This window comes from Kogia breviceps, chromosome 18 (assembly GCF_026419965.1).
Source record: "Kogia breviceps isolate mKogBre1 chromosome 18, mKogBre1 haplotype 1, whole genome shotgun sequence".
NCBI classification, from domain to species: Eukaryota; Metazoa; Chordata; class Mammalia; order Artiodactyla; family Physeteridae; genus Kogia; species Kogia breviceps.
Window position 1 is genome coordinate 44,901,796 of NC_081327.1, and position 14,876 is coordinate 44,916,671.

At 38.4% G+C, this 14,876-nt stretch overlaps 1 protein-coding gene across 1 annotated transcript in view; it reads left to right on the forward strand.

Moving 5' to 3' along the window:
* Nucleotides 1–14,876, forward strand: part of HYDIN (HYDIN axonemal central pair apparatus protein) — a 431,864-nt gene that overhangs the window by 222,427 nt on the left and 194,561 nt on the right. Inside the window, exon 20 of the mRNA XM_059043993.2 lies at nucleotides 14,432–14,670. Coding sequence (XP_058899976.1) covers nucleotides 14,432–14,670 — 239 coding nt within the window. The remainder of the gene's footprint in view (nucleotides 1–14,431; nucleotides 14,671–14,876) is intronic.

Consider the following 14,876-nt stretch of genomic DNA (forward strand, 5'->3'; position numbering starts at 1 on the left):
TAGCCGTTCCAGAATGGACTGTGCTTTTCCTAAGCCATACCAAGTGACTCATTCAGTGACAAGACGATACCAGTGGCAGTGATATCAAGAGACTTCCAGAAGCAAAGGTTTGTACTTGACACAGAGCTGTAAGCCTCTCACCCCCACCCTCACTTGAGACCTCTTTTACTTTGGCATGGCTAAATGTGAAACTCAAAAGACAGATTCCAATAGGTCATATTGATTATAAACAGCCCTGAGAGAAGGAAAGCTATTGATTGAATGTTAGGTAACATGACGGGTCAGCACCTTCCCTGAATTTAGAGTGACAGTGCTACTGATTGAATATGATTAGTTCCAGTATAAGCTAGAGCCAAAATGAAAGATTTGATTTCCTTGTCATTAAAGAGCTAGCCAGAAAATAAAAGAAAAATGTCTTGGTTTCCTGCATGCTTTGTAAGCCTTTTTATCTTCATTCTGCCTATTCTAGCTCTTAATTAGCTTTAGCACATTGTTTTTGTTAATTACTTATTATTCAGGCGTACAGTTAATACTTGTCACCACAGAGGGAGGTTAAGGCAAAACTTCCTTCATATGGATCAAATGTGCTGTTTTTTCAAGTTCTAATTTCCCTCTTCCATAAAAATCTATAACTTCTTCCCCATTACCATCATCATCATCAACCCAACTGCAATGGACTAAATGTTTGTGCCCTTCCCCCCAAATTCATATATTGAAATCCTAACCCCCCCCAAGTGATGGTATTAGGAGATGCGACCTTTGGGAGGTAATTAAGTCATGAAGGTAGAGTCCTCATGAATGAGATTAGTGCCCTCATAAAAGAGACCCCAGAGAGCTTTCTCACCCTCTCCCATCACGTGAGGATACAATGAGAAAAATGGTTGTCTGCAACCCATAAGAGCTCTGCTCGCTCATGCCAGAATGTGATCATGTTGACACTCTGATCTCAGACTACCGTCCACCAGAACTGTGAGAAATGAATTTCTGTTGTTAATAAACCACCCAGTATAGTATTCTGTTATAGCAGCCCACATTGACTAAGACACCAACTCATGTCACTTTTAGGGGATGCCTATCATTGTCATTATCAACTAAAGAATTTATTCTGCCTGTTTGTGCACTGACAATAGGCAGTCATCTTCAATAATAAGCTAGTACAAAATGAAATAAACACTTTTCTATAATGAGAAAAGACAAGAAGAGATGCACAGTGTAAAAGTTTATTAATGGTATGAAATACCCAACACACATACGTCCATATTATATGCTGTTGATCAGGGAGCAGATCATATTCTTCCTTAGTCCCATTTCATCTTCCCTGTCTCAAGTAAAAGGAAAGAGACTGGAGAGGCATATATAACATAGTAGAGCTCTCCACAGGATGACACTTGGGGTATTTTTTTAAATGTCAGTTGCGATGAGGTTGTATGCAGCGTTGTTTCATGCTTTGGAAGAAAAACATCCTCCTCTGAGATGTTAGGACATTAAACTGGGGTGTGTCCGGGAGGGCAGGACAACGGTATTTGAGGGTGGGCGTGGTCATGTGTCACGCCCAGTTGTCTTCCATACGGTAGTCACTCAACAAAGAGTGGTTAAGTGCGTCAGTGCTGAAGTATTATTCTGTACTATCGACAGTATAGGTACTGTATTCAAACAGATCGGGAATCAAGCCTTAACTGTGTGTGCACGAATTCTGGGCACGTTATTTAATCTTTCAGAGCCTTTGGTTCCTTCTCTTTAAATGGAACTAATAATGGCATCTAGAAGATTAAACATGATAATCTGTGTAGAAAGTACCTGGTAAAAAATAAGCATTCAGCATTCAATAGATGGTAGCTTTGATTATTAATGTTGACAGACAAGAAGATCTAGGTGAGATGGCTTATGGAAAGGCTTAAATATTTATGACACTGTATCTTAAGATCTTTTATATTTTTCTTAGGTAAGAAAGAAAAAGAAATAAGGCACACTCAGAGAGGCCCCAAGGTTTCAAATTTAATTGACCCACATGGTACAGTGCTCTGTCAAATGGGAACTCTAATGCTGCCTGTTTCTTTACTCTGCACTTGTTTCTATAATTTTTGACAGTGAAGCCATCTTATAAAATATAAAACATTTTTATTGATGAATCCATATGTGTTCTTCCACATCAAAGAAAAAAAGGTTTATTAGCAAATAACTTACTTTAGAAATTTCAGGTTCATTAGCTTTCTAATTCTTTAGCTCCTTGGGGCTTATATTGATTCTTCCAATCCAAGAACATGGTATATCTCTCCATCTGTTTGTGTTGTCTTTGATTTCTTTCATCAATATCTTATAGTTTTCTGAGTACAGATCTTTTCCCTCCTTAGGTAGGTTTATTCCTAGGTATTTTATTCTTTTTGTTGCCATGGTAAATGGGATTGTTTCCTTAATTTCTCTTTCTGATCTTTCATTGTTAATGTATAGGAATGCAAGAGATTTCTGTGTATTAATTTTATATCCTGCAACTTTACCAAATTCTCACAATATAACTTTTCTAGAACCATTTAACTTTGGAAATTGTGTATACATTTCATACAAATAAAATTTTAAAATTTAAATCATGCTTCAGGACAGAGTGTATAAGTATGTTACCATTTATGCAAGAAAAGTATATATGCAATAATATAAATACATATATGTCTAATTTTACTTATAAAGTTTCTCTGAAAAGCCAGGCAGAAAACAGCAAACAGTGGCTGCCTCTGGGGATGGTAACTAGTGATCATGCACAGGCATGAGAGAGAGAGAGACTCATTACCCTTGAATCCATTTGAATTTAACACTGTGATGTGTAGTATTTATTTTTAAAGAAAAAGCTTCTAAGAAAGAAAGAAACTGGGAATGAATCTGAAGCAAGAGAGCAAACAGTTAAAATTAAATGCTCTCTAAAGAGAAGAGTGATCATATCCTTTTAGAATGAGTTATTTATTCAAGAAATATACGTGTGTCTTCTTGTTACACAAATAACATTTCCTTAACTTCTGTGTATTCTATAAGGATAGAGAAAAAAATCACTGTATGTCACCCTGCAGATAACCACTATAAACTCTTTGGTGTACATCTTCCAAAACTTTACTGTGTTTGTGTGTCTGACTGTGTATTCCTACCCCCCACCATCACATAATACTATTTCATTACCAGCTATTTTCCTTCAACAATGTAATATAGTCGGTTTTGATATGAATTATTAAAGGAGTATTCCTGTTCAGATCATTTTCAGTGACTGACTTTATTGCATCATTTGGCTTCACGACAGTTGTTTAACTAACTAATCCCCGACTGATAGGTGGTTTCCAGTTTTTCACCACTGTAAACAATGCTCACATCTTAATTGCTGCTCCCATCTTTAACTGTTTCCTTGGACTAAATACCTAGAAATGCAATTGCTGGGTCAAATGGCATGAACATAACTAAGAGTCTTGATACATCGTTTGATATTATCTCTCAGAAAGTTTGTACCAATTTATATCCTACCCACCCTACCCCCATCAGTGTTAAGGAATGTCACCCTCTCCGAGACCCTTGCTAACATTTTGTTTGTTTTAGAAAACTGGCAGATGAAAAAAAGTGTTGTATCATTAGTTAAGTTTGTGTTTCTTTGGCTTACTGGTGATGCTGAACATTTTTCATACATTTATTGACCAATGAATAAATATTTGGGAGCATCTTCCTCATGCTTGGGAGTAACTGTGCTAGCTGAAGGGAGAGACATAAAAATGATCTTTCTTCATAAAATCATAAGAATGAATCTCTTTCTTGAAAGAGCTTACAATTTCAAAAAAAGAAATGGATACAAAAATAGCACAGTATTACAGTGTGCTATATTATATATAAACACAGAGGAGGAAGTGGCTAATTCTTCCATAAAATTAAAAGTGTTCATAGGTAGGCACATTTGAGTGGAGACTTGAGGCATGAGGAGAAGGACAGGGAAATGGAGTGTGCATTTCCAGAGAACAGCATAGTTAAAAGCAGTGATGATGTACAGCACACTCGGGAAGATCTGGTGTGGCTGAAGCCGAGGGTGTGTGTTGGAAATGGACAGTGCCTGGGAAGTCAGCCTGGAAAAGTGCATTGGGGCCCTCTAACGAAGGATTTGTTCCAAATCCTCCAGACCATAGGTTCTTATCTGGTGTACCAGTCTTGATTGCAGGCTGCCTTTGTTTCAAACAGAAAAGATGACAAACACCCACCATGTTTGGGGGTCCATGAACCCTGGAAATTATATGTAGAGTTTGGGATCTATATGGGGGGTGTGTGTGTGTGTGTGTGTGTGTGTGTGTGTGTACTTTTTCTATGGAGGGGTTCCATAGCTTTCTCAAAGGGGAAAAAATTCAGCACCACTGGTCCAGACATTGGAGAACCATCCAGAATGTCCAGCAAGGAGGCATAGGATCAGGCCCGTGAAAGAGATTCCTGTCAACTAGATTGGGGAGGGTGCAAGCAGGAAGGAGAACTGGACGTGAAGTTTTGAATGATAGCGTTAATAATAACCACCAATTATTGAGTATTTACTTTGTGGTAGACAAAGTACTAGGTGCCCAGCACCCATTTTATTTCATCTTCAAGTAATACATTTAACAGATGAGAAAACTGAAACCTAGATTTTAAAAATTAATACAAAGCCACCTGGCTACAAATGGGCAGAATCCACAGTTGACTGACAGGTCTCCATGTGACTTTAAAGCCCCCTCTTTTAATCATGACCCTCTCTGCTTCTCTTATAAAGCTTCGGCATCATTTCTTTTGTACTTCATCTCCTAACATTCAGTTAATTATTTTAAGCAGCAAAGTGACTCACTTCAGGGCAGAGAACCATATGACTACAGATACCATTTAGAGGACAAAAAAGAGAAAGACCTCAGTGACTGTTCATTGTTCTTGTTCCACAAAGAATTGAGCATCTGCTGAGATAATAGTACAAATCCAGAGAAATCGCTCACTCTGCACCTTGGTTCCTGTTGTTATTTGTGTCCTCTCATTCCATGGAAGGAAATTCCTGCAGATTTCAGCTGGCAAGCGAGTCGTTTTAGAGCAAAGTGCACAGTGCTGTTTTCTTCAAGCTTCATAGTCATTAGCACTGCAGGATAGGAGGTCTGCCTGAGTGTATTCGCTCTCGTTTACTGTTGAAACGACATGTGCAAACCCTTTTGTCTTTTATGGCAAATACTAAGTACATGATAGGGTAGTTTATAAAAGCTCTGACTGTTTTACCTTGGGACCGGATCACTGCCTAAGAAGTGTGCTAATGACCTATTGTCAAACAAAAAGCAAATGTTAGCCTTAGATATGCGTACCCTCATATCTAAGGAGGAGGGTTTAACACTTACCACCAGTGGGCATGGAATTCTGAATTGCAAAAGATCACAATTTTTCCATCTTTGCACAGTCACGTGCACATACACCTACCAACCTCCTGTATGTGTTGTTCATGGGCTACTGGAATGACTCAGGCGTTCTAGCCCCAGTTCATAGAAAAAACAGAGGCAGCTGTTGCTGAACTTTTGGTAGAAGCCTTAGGAAAGCTAATTTTTTTCATCTTTGGAACCCTGTGTTAGTTTCCTATTGCCATATAAACAATTACTACAAACTTAGTGGCTTAATACAATACAAATGTATTACCTCAGTTTCCATGGGTCAGAAGTCCAGACATGACTTAGCTGGAACCTGCCTTTAGGATCTCAGAAGGCTGAGATCGAGATGCTGACTGAGCTGCATTCCCTTCTGGAGTCTTGACTACGGAAAGAACCACTTCTAGGCCCCCTCAGGTTTGGCAAAGTTGGTTTTCTCGCAGTTGAATTATTGAGACCCCATTTTCTTGCTAGCTGTCAGCCAGGGACTGCTGTCAGCTGTCAAGCCCCCCACGGTTCCCCACCATGTACCCCTTCCATAGACCCTCACGTGATTGGAATCTCCTCATTAGGAAGAGCCCGATCCCTTCTAAGGGCTCTGTGTTCTGGCCTAAGTCAGGAACACTAGGGTAATTTCTCCGTCTGCAGGATCCCCTCACAGCAGCACCTAGACTAGTGTTTAATTTAATAACTAGGAGAAGATAACTGGACACCAGGAGATGGAGCAGGAATAGCCATCTTATACTTCTGCATACTGTAAACCCTTATGAGACGCTTCTCTTCTGGCAAGAGTATTGTATGTTAAATGCTTTCTTAGCATCCATTCTTACTGTCTCAGTTTTGTAATATATTTCAGGGACAAATACTATTGAGCCCATAATTGTGTCATGTGGGACATTTCAGCTCTTGGTAAAATGATGACAATAGCTGTCATTTATGGAGACTTACTGTGTACCAGACACTATTCTGAGTTTTATATGTATCACCTCATTTAACCATCAACTCTGTGCAGAAGGTGCAGTCAGTATCATGAGCTGCAGGTGGGAAAGCTGAGGCGGGACACGGTTAAGTGACATGCCCAATGTCCAACAGCTGGAATGTGGCAGATCTGGGACTCAAACCACAATGTCTCTTTTCCTTTAGAGCCTTCCTTCCTATCTGTCACTGTCTTGCTGTATTGTTATTTTGAAAGGGTTACCAAGTGTTCTCCATAGCTATGATTATCATTCATCCATCCCTCCTTTAGTCAAATTTGCCATCTAATAACATAAAATGTCACATAGGCCAAGTCCTCCCTAAAAACAAAGGATACCCCTAAAAGCCAAATACCAAAGAGACACAAGGTGAGAGTGGTTTAGAGCCTGACTTTTAGTAAGGATAGTCCAATACCTTACCAGCTGGCATTTTATTTTATTATTTTTAAAAATATATATTTATTTGGCTTCACCGGGTCTTAGTTGCAGCACATGGGATCTTCGTTGCCATATGCGGGATCTTTTTTTTTTTTTTTTTTTAATTGCAGCATGTGAGATCTTTAGTTGCCGCATGTGGGATCTTGTAGTTGTGGCATGTGGGATCTTTAGTTGCGGCATACAAACTCTTAGTTGCAGCATATGGGATCTAGTTCCATGACCAGGGATCGAACCCGGGCCCCCTGCATTGGGAGTGTGGAGTGTTAGCCACTGGACCACCAGGGAAGTCCCAGCAGCTGGCATTTTAATGTGCCTTGTTCTTGGATTCTAGGATGTACTTTGCTGCCTGGTTTTATGCCAAACATTGATTAATAAGCTTCATCAAAAAGAAAACTTACCACTTCAGCCCTGGAGAGAGGCTTCATGTCTTCTTTCCAGAACAGCCAACCCATGTCAGCAGGAATCAGAATAGAAATGGTACCCATCCATCTAAAACTAATGTCCCCTGACTTGAAATAGCACTTAGGCTGGTGACACCCTCTCTTTATTATAGACAGAGGGTTGACCTGTGCTACTGGCTAGATGAGGAAAATAAATGGTTAGAGCAGGAAAGCTGACATTGACAATACCCTCTTTTGAAAGGCATTTGTTTTTTGATAAAAGAAGGACAAAATGGCATTGATTTATGTTTTGATTGTAAGCTGAGCCTCATAAATGAGTAAAACTATGTAGAGTGTTCAAAGGCCATAAATTTGGGAAGAAGGGCCAGCAGAATGAGATGATCCTGCCTAGAACATTTTTATTTTGTCTTCTAGCTGCCCCTCCATTTGTCCTAACAGCAGATAGATATGAACTCCAGGCCTGCAATTCCCATAGAAGTTGAAATACCAAATTATACTCCTACTTCTGTGTTCTGATAGAGTGAACTCTTCACCTTCCAAAATCTGAGTTGGGGGAAGACCTAAGGATGTGACAGTATACTGAACCAACAAGGTAGCTATAGCAGAGAGTAGCTAGCAGTTCACCACGCCTGTCCTCCTTTACTCTTGGGCCAGAGCAGATGACATTTCCCAGCCTCCTTTGGAGTTAGATGTGGCTGCGTGACTGAGCTCTGGCCAGTGGAAGTGAGCGGAAGTGATGTGTGCCACTTCCAGGCTTGTGCATGAAATCTTGGCATATGACCCTCCATTCTCTTATTGGCCAAGCAGATGTCCATGTCCACACACGCTTAGAAGCCATGAATTAATAAACATGTCATTATCTGTTTAGCTGGGGCCCTTGAATGCCTGAATGGAACGGAAGCCCATCCTCACTCTTGCCACCAACTGGAATGCATGTGAGCCAAAAATAAGCTTCTGTATTTTTAAGCCATTGAGTATCAGGGATCTTTCCATTATAGCAGCTGGCATTACTTTATCTAAAATAATAGCCTAAAAAGATTACTGTATGTCTTTCAAAGTCGATCAGGACATTAAAATTTAAATTCTAAAAGACTTCTAGAAATGCAAAAGATTACATTCAAATGTTGTGTTTTTATTGTTCTATAGGAAATTAAGCAAATATCTATCTTAGCACTTATATTTCAGCATTTTTTTTCTTTCACTGGCTATATAAACCAGTCTCTGTATTCTCCTTGGAACCAGCTTTATTATCTTACTGATTTTTTCATTAAAGAGAGAAATCTTTGACAAAATAAAATAAAAGCCTAGAATAAAAAAAACTGAAAGTAAGACAGATAGTTCTAAGTAAGGAGAAGGGCTAGTTACTCAAGCATGGGAAATCTATTTCCATGTATTACTTTGATTATATAGGTCAGACTGAAAATGATATGTCAGAGGTTCCTATTTACTGTAATAAAAACTCCAGTGAAATGATGCTATAATGACTCACTTAAAAATATCTATAGGAAGTTGTATTTGCATTTACAGCCTTTAGAACTCACTTTTGTGTTATTTTCTATGATTAGTATGTTAGAGGATATTAGTATTTCACTTTGGGACTGTGTCTTAGTTCAGGCTGCTACAACAAAGTACCACTAGGCTGGATCAGACTGAAGACTGATAACTTCTCACTGTATCCTCACATGACAGAGAGCAGAGCAGAGGAAGTGAGTCTTTCACGACTCTTAACAAGGATACTAATCCTGTTCATGAGGGCTCCACCTCATGACCTCATCTAACCCTCATTACCTCCCAAAGGCCTCACCTCCTGGTACCATCACACTGAGGATAGGGTTTCAACATTAATTTGGGAGGAACACAAACATTCAGTTCATAACATTCCATCGTGGCCCCTCCAAATTGATGTCCTTCTCACATGCAAAATACATTCATTCCACCCCAACAGTCCCCGCAGTCTTAACTTATTCCAGTATCAACTCTAGAGTCTCATCTAAATATCAATTAAATCAAGTAGGAGTGAGACTCAAGGTACATTCATCCTGAGGTAAAATTCCTCTCTAGCTGTGAACCTGTGAAACCAAACAAGTTATGTGCTTTGGGAGCTGTTTAGATGAAATGGATATATTTTGCATATGCGAAGGGCATGAATTTGGGGGGCCTGGGGCAGAATGTCAGTAACTGAATGTTTGTATTCCTCCAAAATTCATATGCTGAAACCCTACCCTCCAATGTGATGGTGTTAGGAGGTGGGGCCTTTGGGAGGTAATTAGGATTAGATGAGATCACAAGGGTAGAGTCCTCATGATGGGGTTAGTGCCCTACTCAGGGTCAGAAGATAGCTTGCTTCCTCTGCTCTGCTCTCTTCCATGTGAGGATACAAGGAAAAGGCAACAGTATTCAGTCTGAAAGAGGGCTCTCAGCAGAACTGAACCATGCTGGCACTCTGATCTCAGACTTAGAGCCTCTGGAATTGTGAGAAACAAATTTCGGTAGTTTATAAGCCACCCAGTCAGTCTTCGGTACTTTGTTATAGCAGTCCCAGCTGGCGAAGACAGATATTGTTGCTGAGGGTGGGTACTGCTGTAACAGATGCCTACAAATGTGACAGTGGCTTTGGAACTGGGAAATGGGTCGAGGCTATAAGTTTTGGTTTTTGTTTCTAATTTTTTTAAATTAAAGTATAGTTGATTTACAGTATCATGTAAGTTTCAGGTATACAGCACAGCAATTCAGTTTTATATATATATATATATATATATATATATATATATATATATATATATATATAAATATTTTGTCAGGTTCTTTTCCCTTGTACGTTATTACATAATGTTGAGTATAGTTCTCTGTGCTGTACAGTAGGTCCTTGTTAGTTATCTGTTTTTAAAAAATTTTTATTGGAATATAGTTGATTTACAATGTTGTGTTAGTTTCTGCTATACAGCAAAGTGAATCAGTTACACATATAAGAGTTTTGAAGTGCCTGCCAGAAGAACCCTACATTGCTGTGACTAGGCTATCACAGACTGTTTTTGAAAAGTGGATTAAATTAAGATGCAAAGAAGTTATTTCTTTGAGCCTAAACATGAGCAAAATACAGTGACATTCAATCTTGTAGTTTCTCTTGCCAGTAATAATTGATCTATAGTCCCCAAAATTGAACTTATGATGATTATTATCTTTTTGTTACTAATAGTTTAAGATAAAATTACATACAAATGCAGGTTAATGTTCTGGAAAGACAGACCTTGCTTACTGTTTTCTTAATATTTTAGTGCTCCACTAGGGCTAATTTACTGTGAGTAGAAAAGTTAGAGAGAAATTTTGGAAAAACAATTTGAGTCATACAAGCATCAACATTTCTTTTGGCACGTGTCCTCTGAATAGAGATAATTCTCATACAAATATCTTATCTCAACCCTAGTTTAACTAGTGTGGTATTTAATGTTTGTTTTTTTTTATATCTGTGTCTCTAGAGGTGGCCCATATTAAAAGGTTATGAATAATAACAGGCCTCTGGACTTAGAGTTAAACCTATAATTTCCATTAATACCAAAATTAAAATAAAATTTCCACATCATCATTCATCTACATGCTCTTTATAAACAATTTATAATCTTGAGAACTGTTCTTCTGTGCTTTTTTAAATTTATTTGAATTTTAAAATGCAATGTATTTATTAGTTCCCATGCAGACTTTCAAACCAGGAGGAACTATAATTAGCATTGTGGTCTGTGGAATAGAATTTTCCTCAGTTGTTAATTGGGAAATTGGCATTTGAGTTTAAATCTTAGATTCTTCTTATTTAAGTGCCTGTGAGCCTGTCCCCAAGAGAGTGACCATTCAGGGCCCACTGAACAAATCCAGTCTCTGAATCTGCTTTCGGGCCAGACCTGGATTTTGGAGACATTCCAAAGCACTGCCATCCTGTGAGATTCTGCCTAGCTGAAATTTCTAACTCTTGCCTGCAAATTGCAACACACATTCTTCTTATTTACAACCACCATTAAGCAGTGCAACTCTATTCAAAACCCAATCTATGCTTGTCAGGAAGTTTCTGATCCGCAGCTTTACATTGTATCTAAGCCCTCATAGAGCTACATGTGTTTTTACATTTGCTAGGAGAATTACACCATAGAAACTAAATAGAGGCAGGATAATTCTGGACTGGAGTGCCCTCTCAAATCCAGCCCATAGAGTATATTTTACATTTGTTTTTAAGTTGTTGTTTTCTTCTATGTGCTTTTCTTTAGAGGGCTTATTCTGAGCTTCCCTACTCGGAACAGTACGGGGAGCCAAGAAAGATTCACGAGGGAGTAATCAAACTCTTCCTCAATGAAGTGGCGAGTTTGGCTTTGCCTCTCCATTATTATCCTGGAAGTTTCGAAATGATCTCTATATCATTTCTTTCTTCAGCCTTTTCCTAGTGCATTGTTAGTCATCACTAAATATTTTCTATGAATATTTATCCATATAAATATTTCTGAGTAATTTCTTCCTCAAAACAGGACTGTTAGAAATGATTTAAATGATACAGCAATCAAAATAGGGTTATGGTGCTTTGTGTTAATTTTGAGATAATTGTTTATATATAAAATTAGAGTAGAGTAAATTTGAACTTTATTAAGCAATAGTATAATATACTTAGGGGGACTTACCTGGTGGCGCAGTGGTTAAGAATCCATCTGCCAATGCAGGGGACACGGGTTCAAGCCCCGGTCCGGGAAGATCCCACATGCCGTGGAGCAACTAAGCCCGTGCGCCACAACTACTGAGCCTGTGCTCTAGAGTCCGTGAGCCACAACTACTGAGCCCACATCTTGCAACTACTGAAGCCCAGGCTCCTAGAGCCCATGCTCTGCAACAAGAGAAGCCACTGCAATGAGAAGCCCACGTACCGCAACAAAGAGTAGCCCCCGCTCACCGCAACTAGAGAAAGCCCACGCACAGCAACGAAGACCCAATGCAGCCAATTAATTAATTAATTAATTAACTAAGTAACTTTAAAAAAAAAAATATATATATATATATATATATATAGTAAGGGATCACACTACCTGATAATTATGTTCAATTTCACATTTAGACAGAAAAGAAAATGTGTCTGGAAATCTGTCGTACAGTCAAAGAATTTCAATATCTTCTGCTCCAGAAATGCACCTTGTTCTTTAGATTTCCCTGAGGCACTTTCACCCCAGCCTCCTTCTGACTTGCATTTTTTGTTGTTTACATGGTAGTCTCTCTGAATGTCATTGCTATCAGCTTCTTGGGGACAGGAATGGTGCTTTGGACATTTTTGTGTCTCCCACAACACCTGGACCTTAGAACCACTGAACGTGTATTTGCTATATGTATTGAAAAATCCTAAGAACAATTTGCTTATCAAATTTACAGTTGACTAGGAAGGACTAGGAAAAGTAGCTAATAAGTTGAATGTCATAATCAGAATTTTTAAAAATCTTTTTCAAAAGGCTGAAAAATATATAAAGAGAAAAGTAAATATTAAAACCTGAATTCAAAAACACATTAAAATGCTGAAATTAATAACATAATAAATATGTTTAACAGTGAATTACACACAGCTGAAGAAAGAATAATGAACTAGAAGATAGCTCAGAGGAAACCATCCAAAATGAAGCACAGGCAGAGAAAGAATGGAAAATGCAGATGAAGGCTGAGACAGAGAGGACACACTAGGAAAGTCATACCCATGTGTAATGGAGTAATACAAGGAAAGGAGAAGGAATGAGGCAGAAACAATATCTGAAAACATAATGGCTGAGAACTTTTCAGAAATAAAGCTATCAAACCACAGATTCTGGAAGTGTAGCAAATTCCAAGCAGGATATGCAAATAAACCCATAACTAGAGACACTGTAGTGAACCTGCACTATAATCAATCAAATACAAGGATAAAAATCTTAGAAGCAGTCTGGGAAAATAGGTTACCACCAAAGAAACAGAATTTATATTTTTAAATTAAATAAGATGCTTATAGCATGAGTCATTTTTTATTATTTGACACTTTAACCAAATTTTCAACTTACTTTGGAGCCATATGAGGTTTTCTTCTAAAGCTGGATGTAGAATTTGAAGGGCTGTTGAACAAAAGAGGGAGATTTGATTTATTCTATTTAGCTACAAGGGAGTGGACCAAATTCCAGTGTTTGGAAGGTCAAAAACAAACAAACCAACATATCTCTATTTAATATAAGGAAGACATGTCAAATAGTTTGAGTTATTAAAACCAGGGATAAGTTACCTTAGATGATAAATAAGATCTCTAACATCAAAGGATTTGATTAAAAGGCAGGTATATGAATTCATTTAACAAATATTTATTAAGCATCTACTATGTACCAGGCATAGTTATAGATCCCAGGGATGTGTCAGTAAAGAACAATAACAAAAAAGACAAATATTCCTTCTTTAGAGAGCTTATATGGTAGTGCAAAGAGACAGAAACATGATAAATCAGTCATGCACAGTGTTAGAAGATGGTGAATGCTCAGGGGGAAATACAGAGCAGGGTAAAGGGGATCAGGAGTACTGGGGGGAAAGCTTGCAACTTACAATGTGATGGTCAGAGTAGGCTTCACTGAGAGGTATTGTTTGGTCAAAGACCTTAGGGAGGAAAGAGAGTGAGCTATGAGGATCTAAGCAGTTAAAGGGAACAGGTTGGTGGGAGTCACTTCCAACTCTATAATTTAGTCCTATCACACATTTCAAAATAAGTTTGGAATTTTAGCAAATGAAATTCTATTGATTATTATGAAATAATACAAACCAAGATGACTTCCTATATTGTGTTTATTAATGAAAGCTGTTCATCCCTACTATAACATCATGGAAACTTTGCATTTGAAAAACATTTCTTTTAAAACTTCCAAATTCCAGGAAGGATGTTGTACCTTCTGTTGGTGTCTCAGAATTTGGAGACGAGAGCAGATAATTAGCATAAGCTTATTAGAGAACTGGGCTGTCATCTTAAGAAAGAGATGTAAAGAATCTTCACAGAGCATTCAAAAGTAGAATTGTAGGTTTGCTCTTCAGAATCATTGCTTTTTGAAGAAAAAAAAAAGAAAAGCCAACAAACACCCAGCTGCTTTGATTCAAAAAAATAATGTTTGTCTCTGATGTTGAGTTCTGCAGTGCCAGGCATTTGAAGTATAGAGGGCTTTGACATGTGCAGAATGAAAAGCCAAGAATATCTTCACTGTTAACTTGTAGTCTTGTGTTACAGGCACACAAAAAGTCCCTTTGGACGGTTGAACCCAAGGAAGGCACAGTTCCCCCAGAAAGTGATGTTGAACTGACACTGACTGCCAACCTGAACGACACACTGACATTCAAAGACACAGTCATTTTGGACATTGAAAATAGCAACACCTACCGGATACCTGTCCAGGCTTCAGGAATTGGCTCCACCATTGTTTCAGATAAGCCCTTTGCACCAGAACTCAATTTGGGAGCACATTTTAGGTAAGGAAATATCGTGGACCAAGTTTTATACGTATCACATATATTCTATAAGCTGAGCATCACTCCTACTTTGGAAAATTATTTTTAAGTAAACAGAACTAGCCTCATCAGCTCCCTCCCTTCCCTGTCTTCACTTTTTCCCCTCCGGATGGGTTCATCAGCCACAAGAAGACATTTCCTAGTCATAGTTTGGTTACATTCTCCAA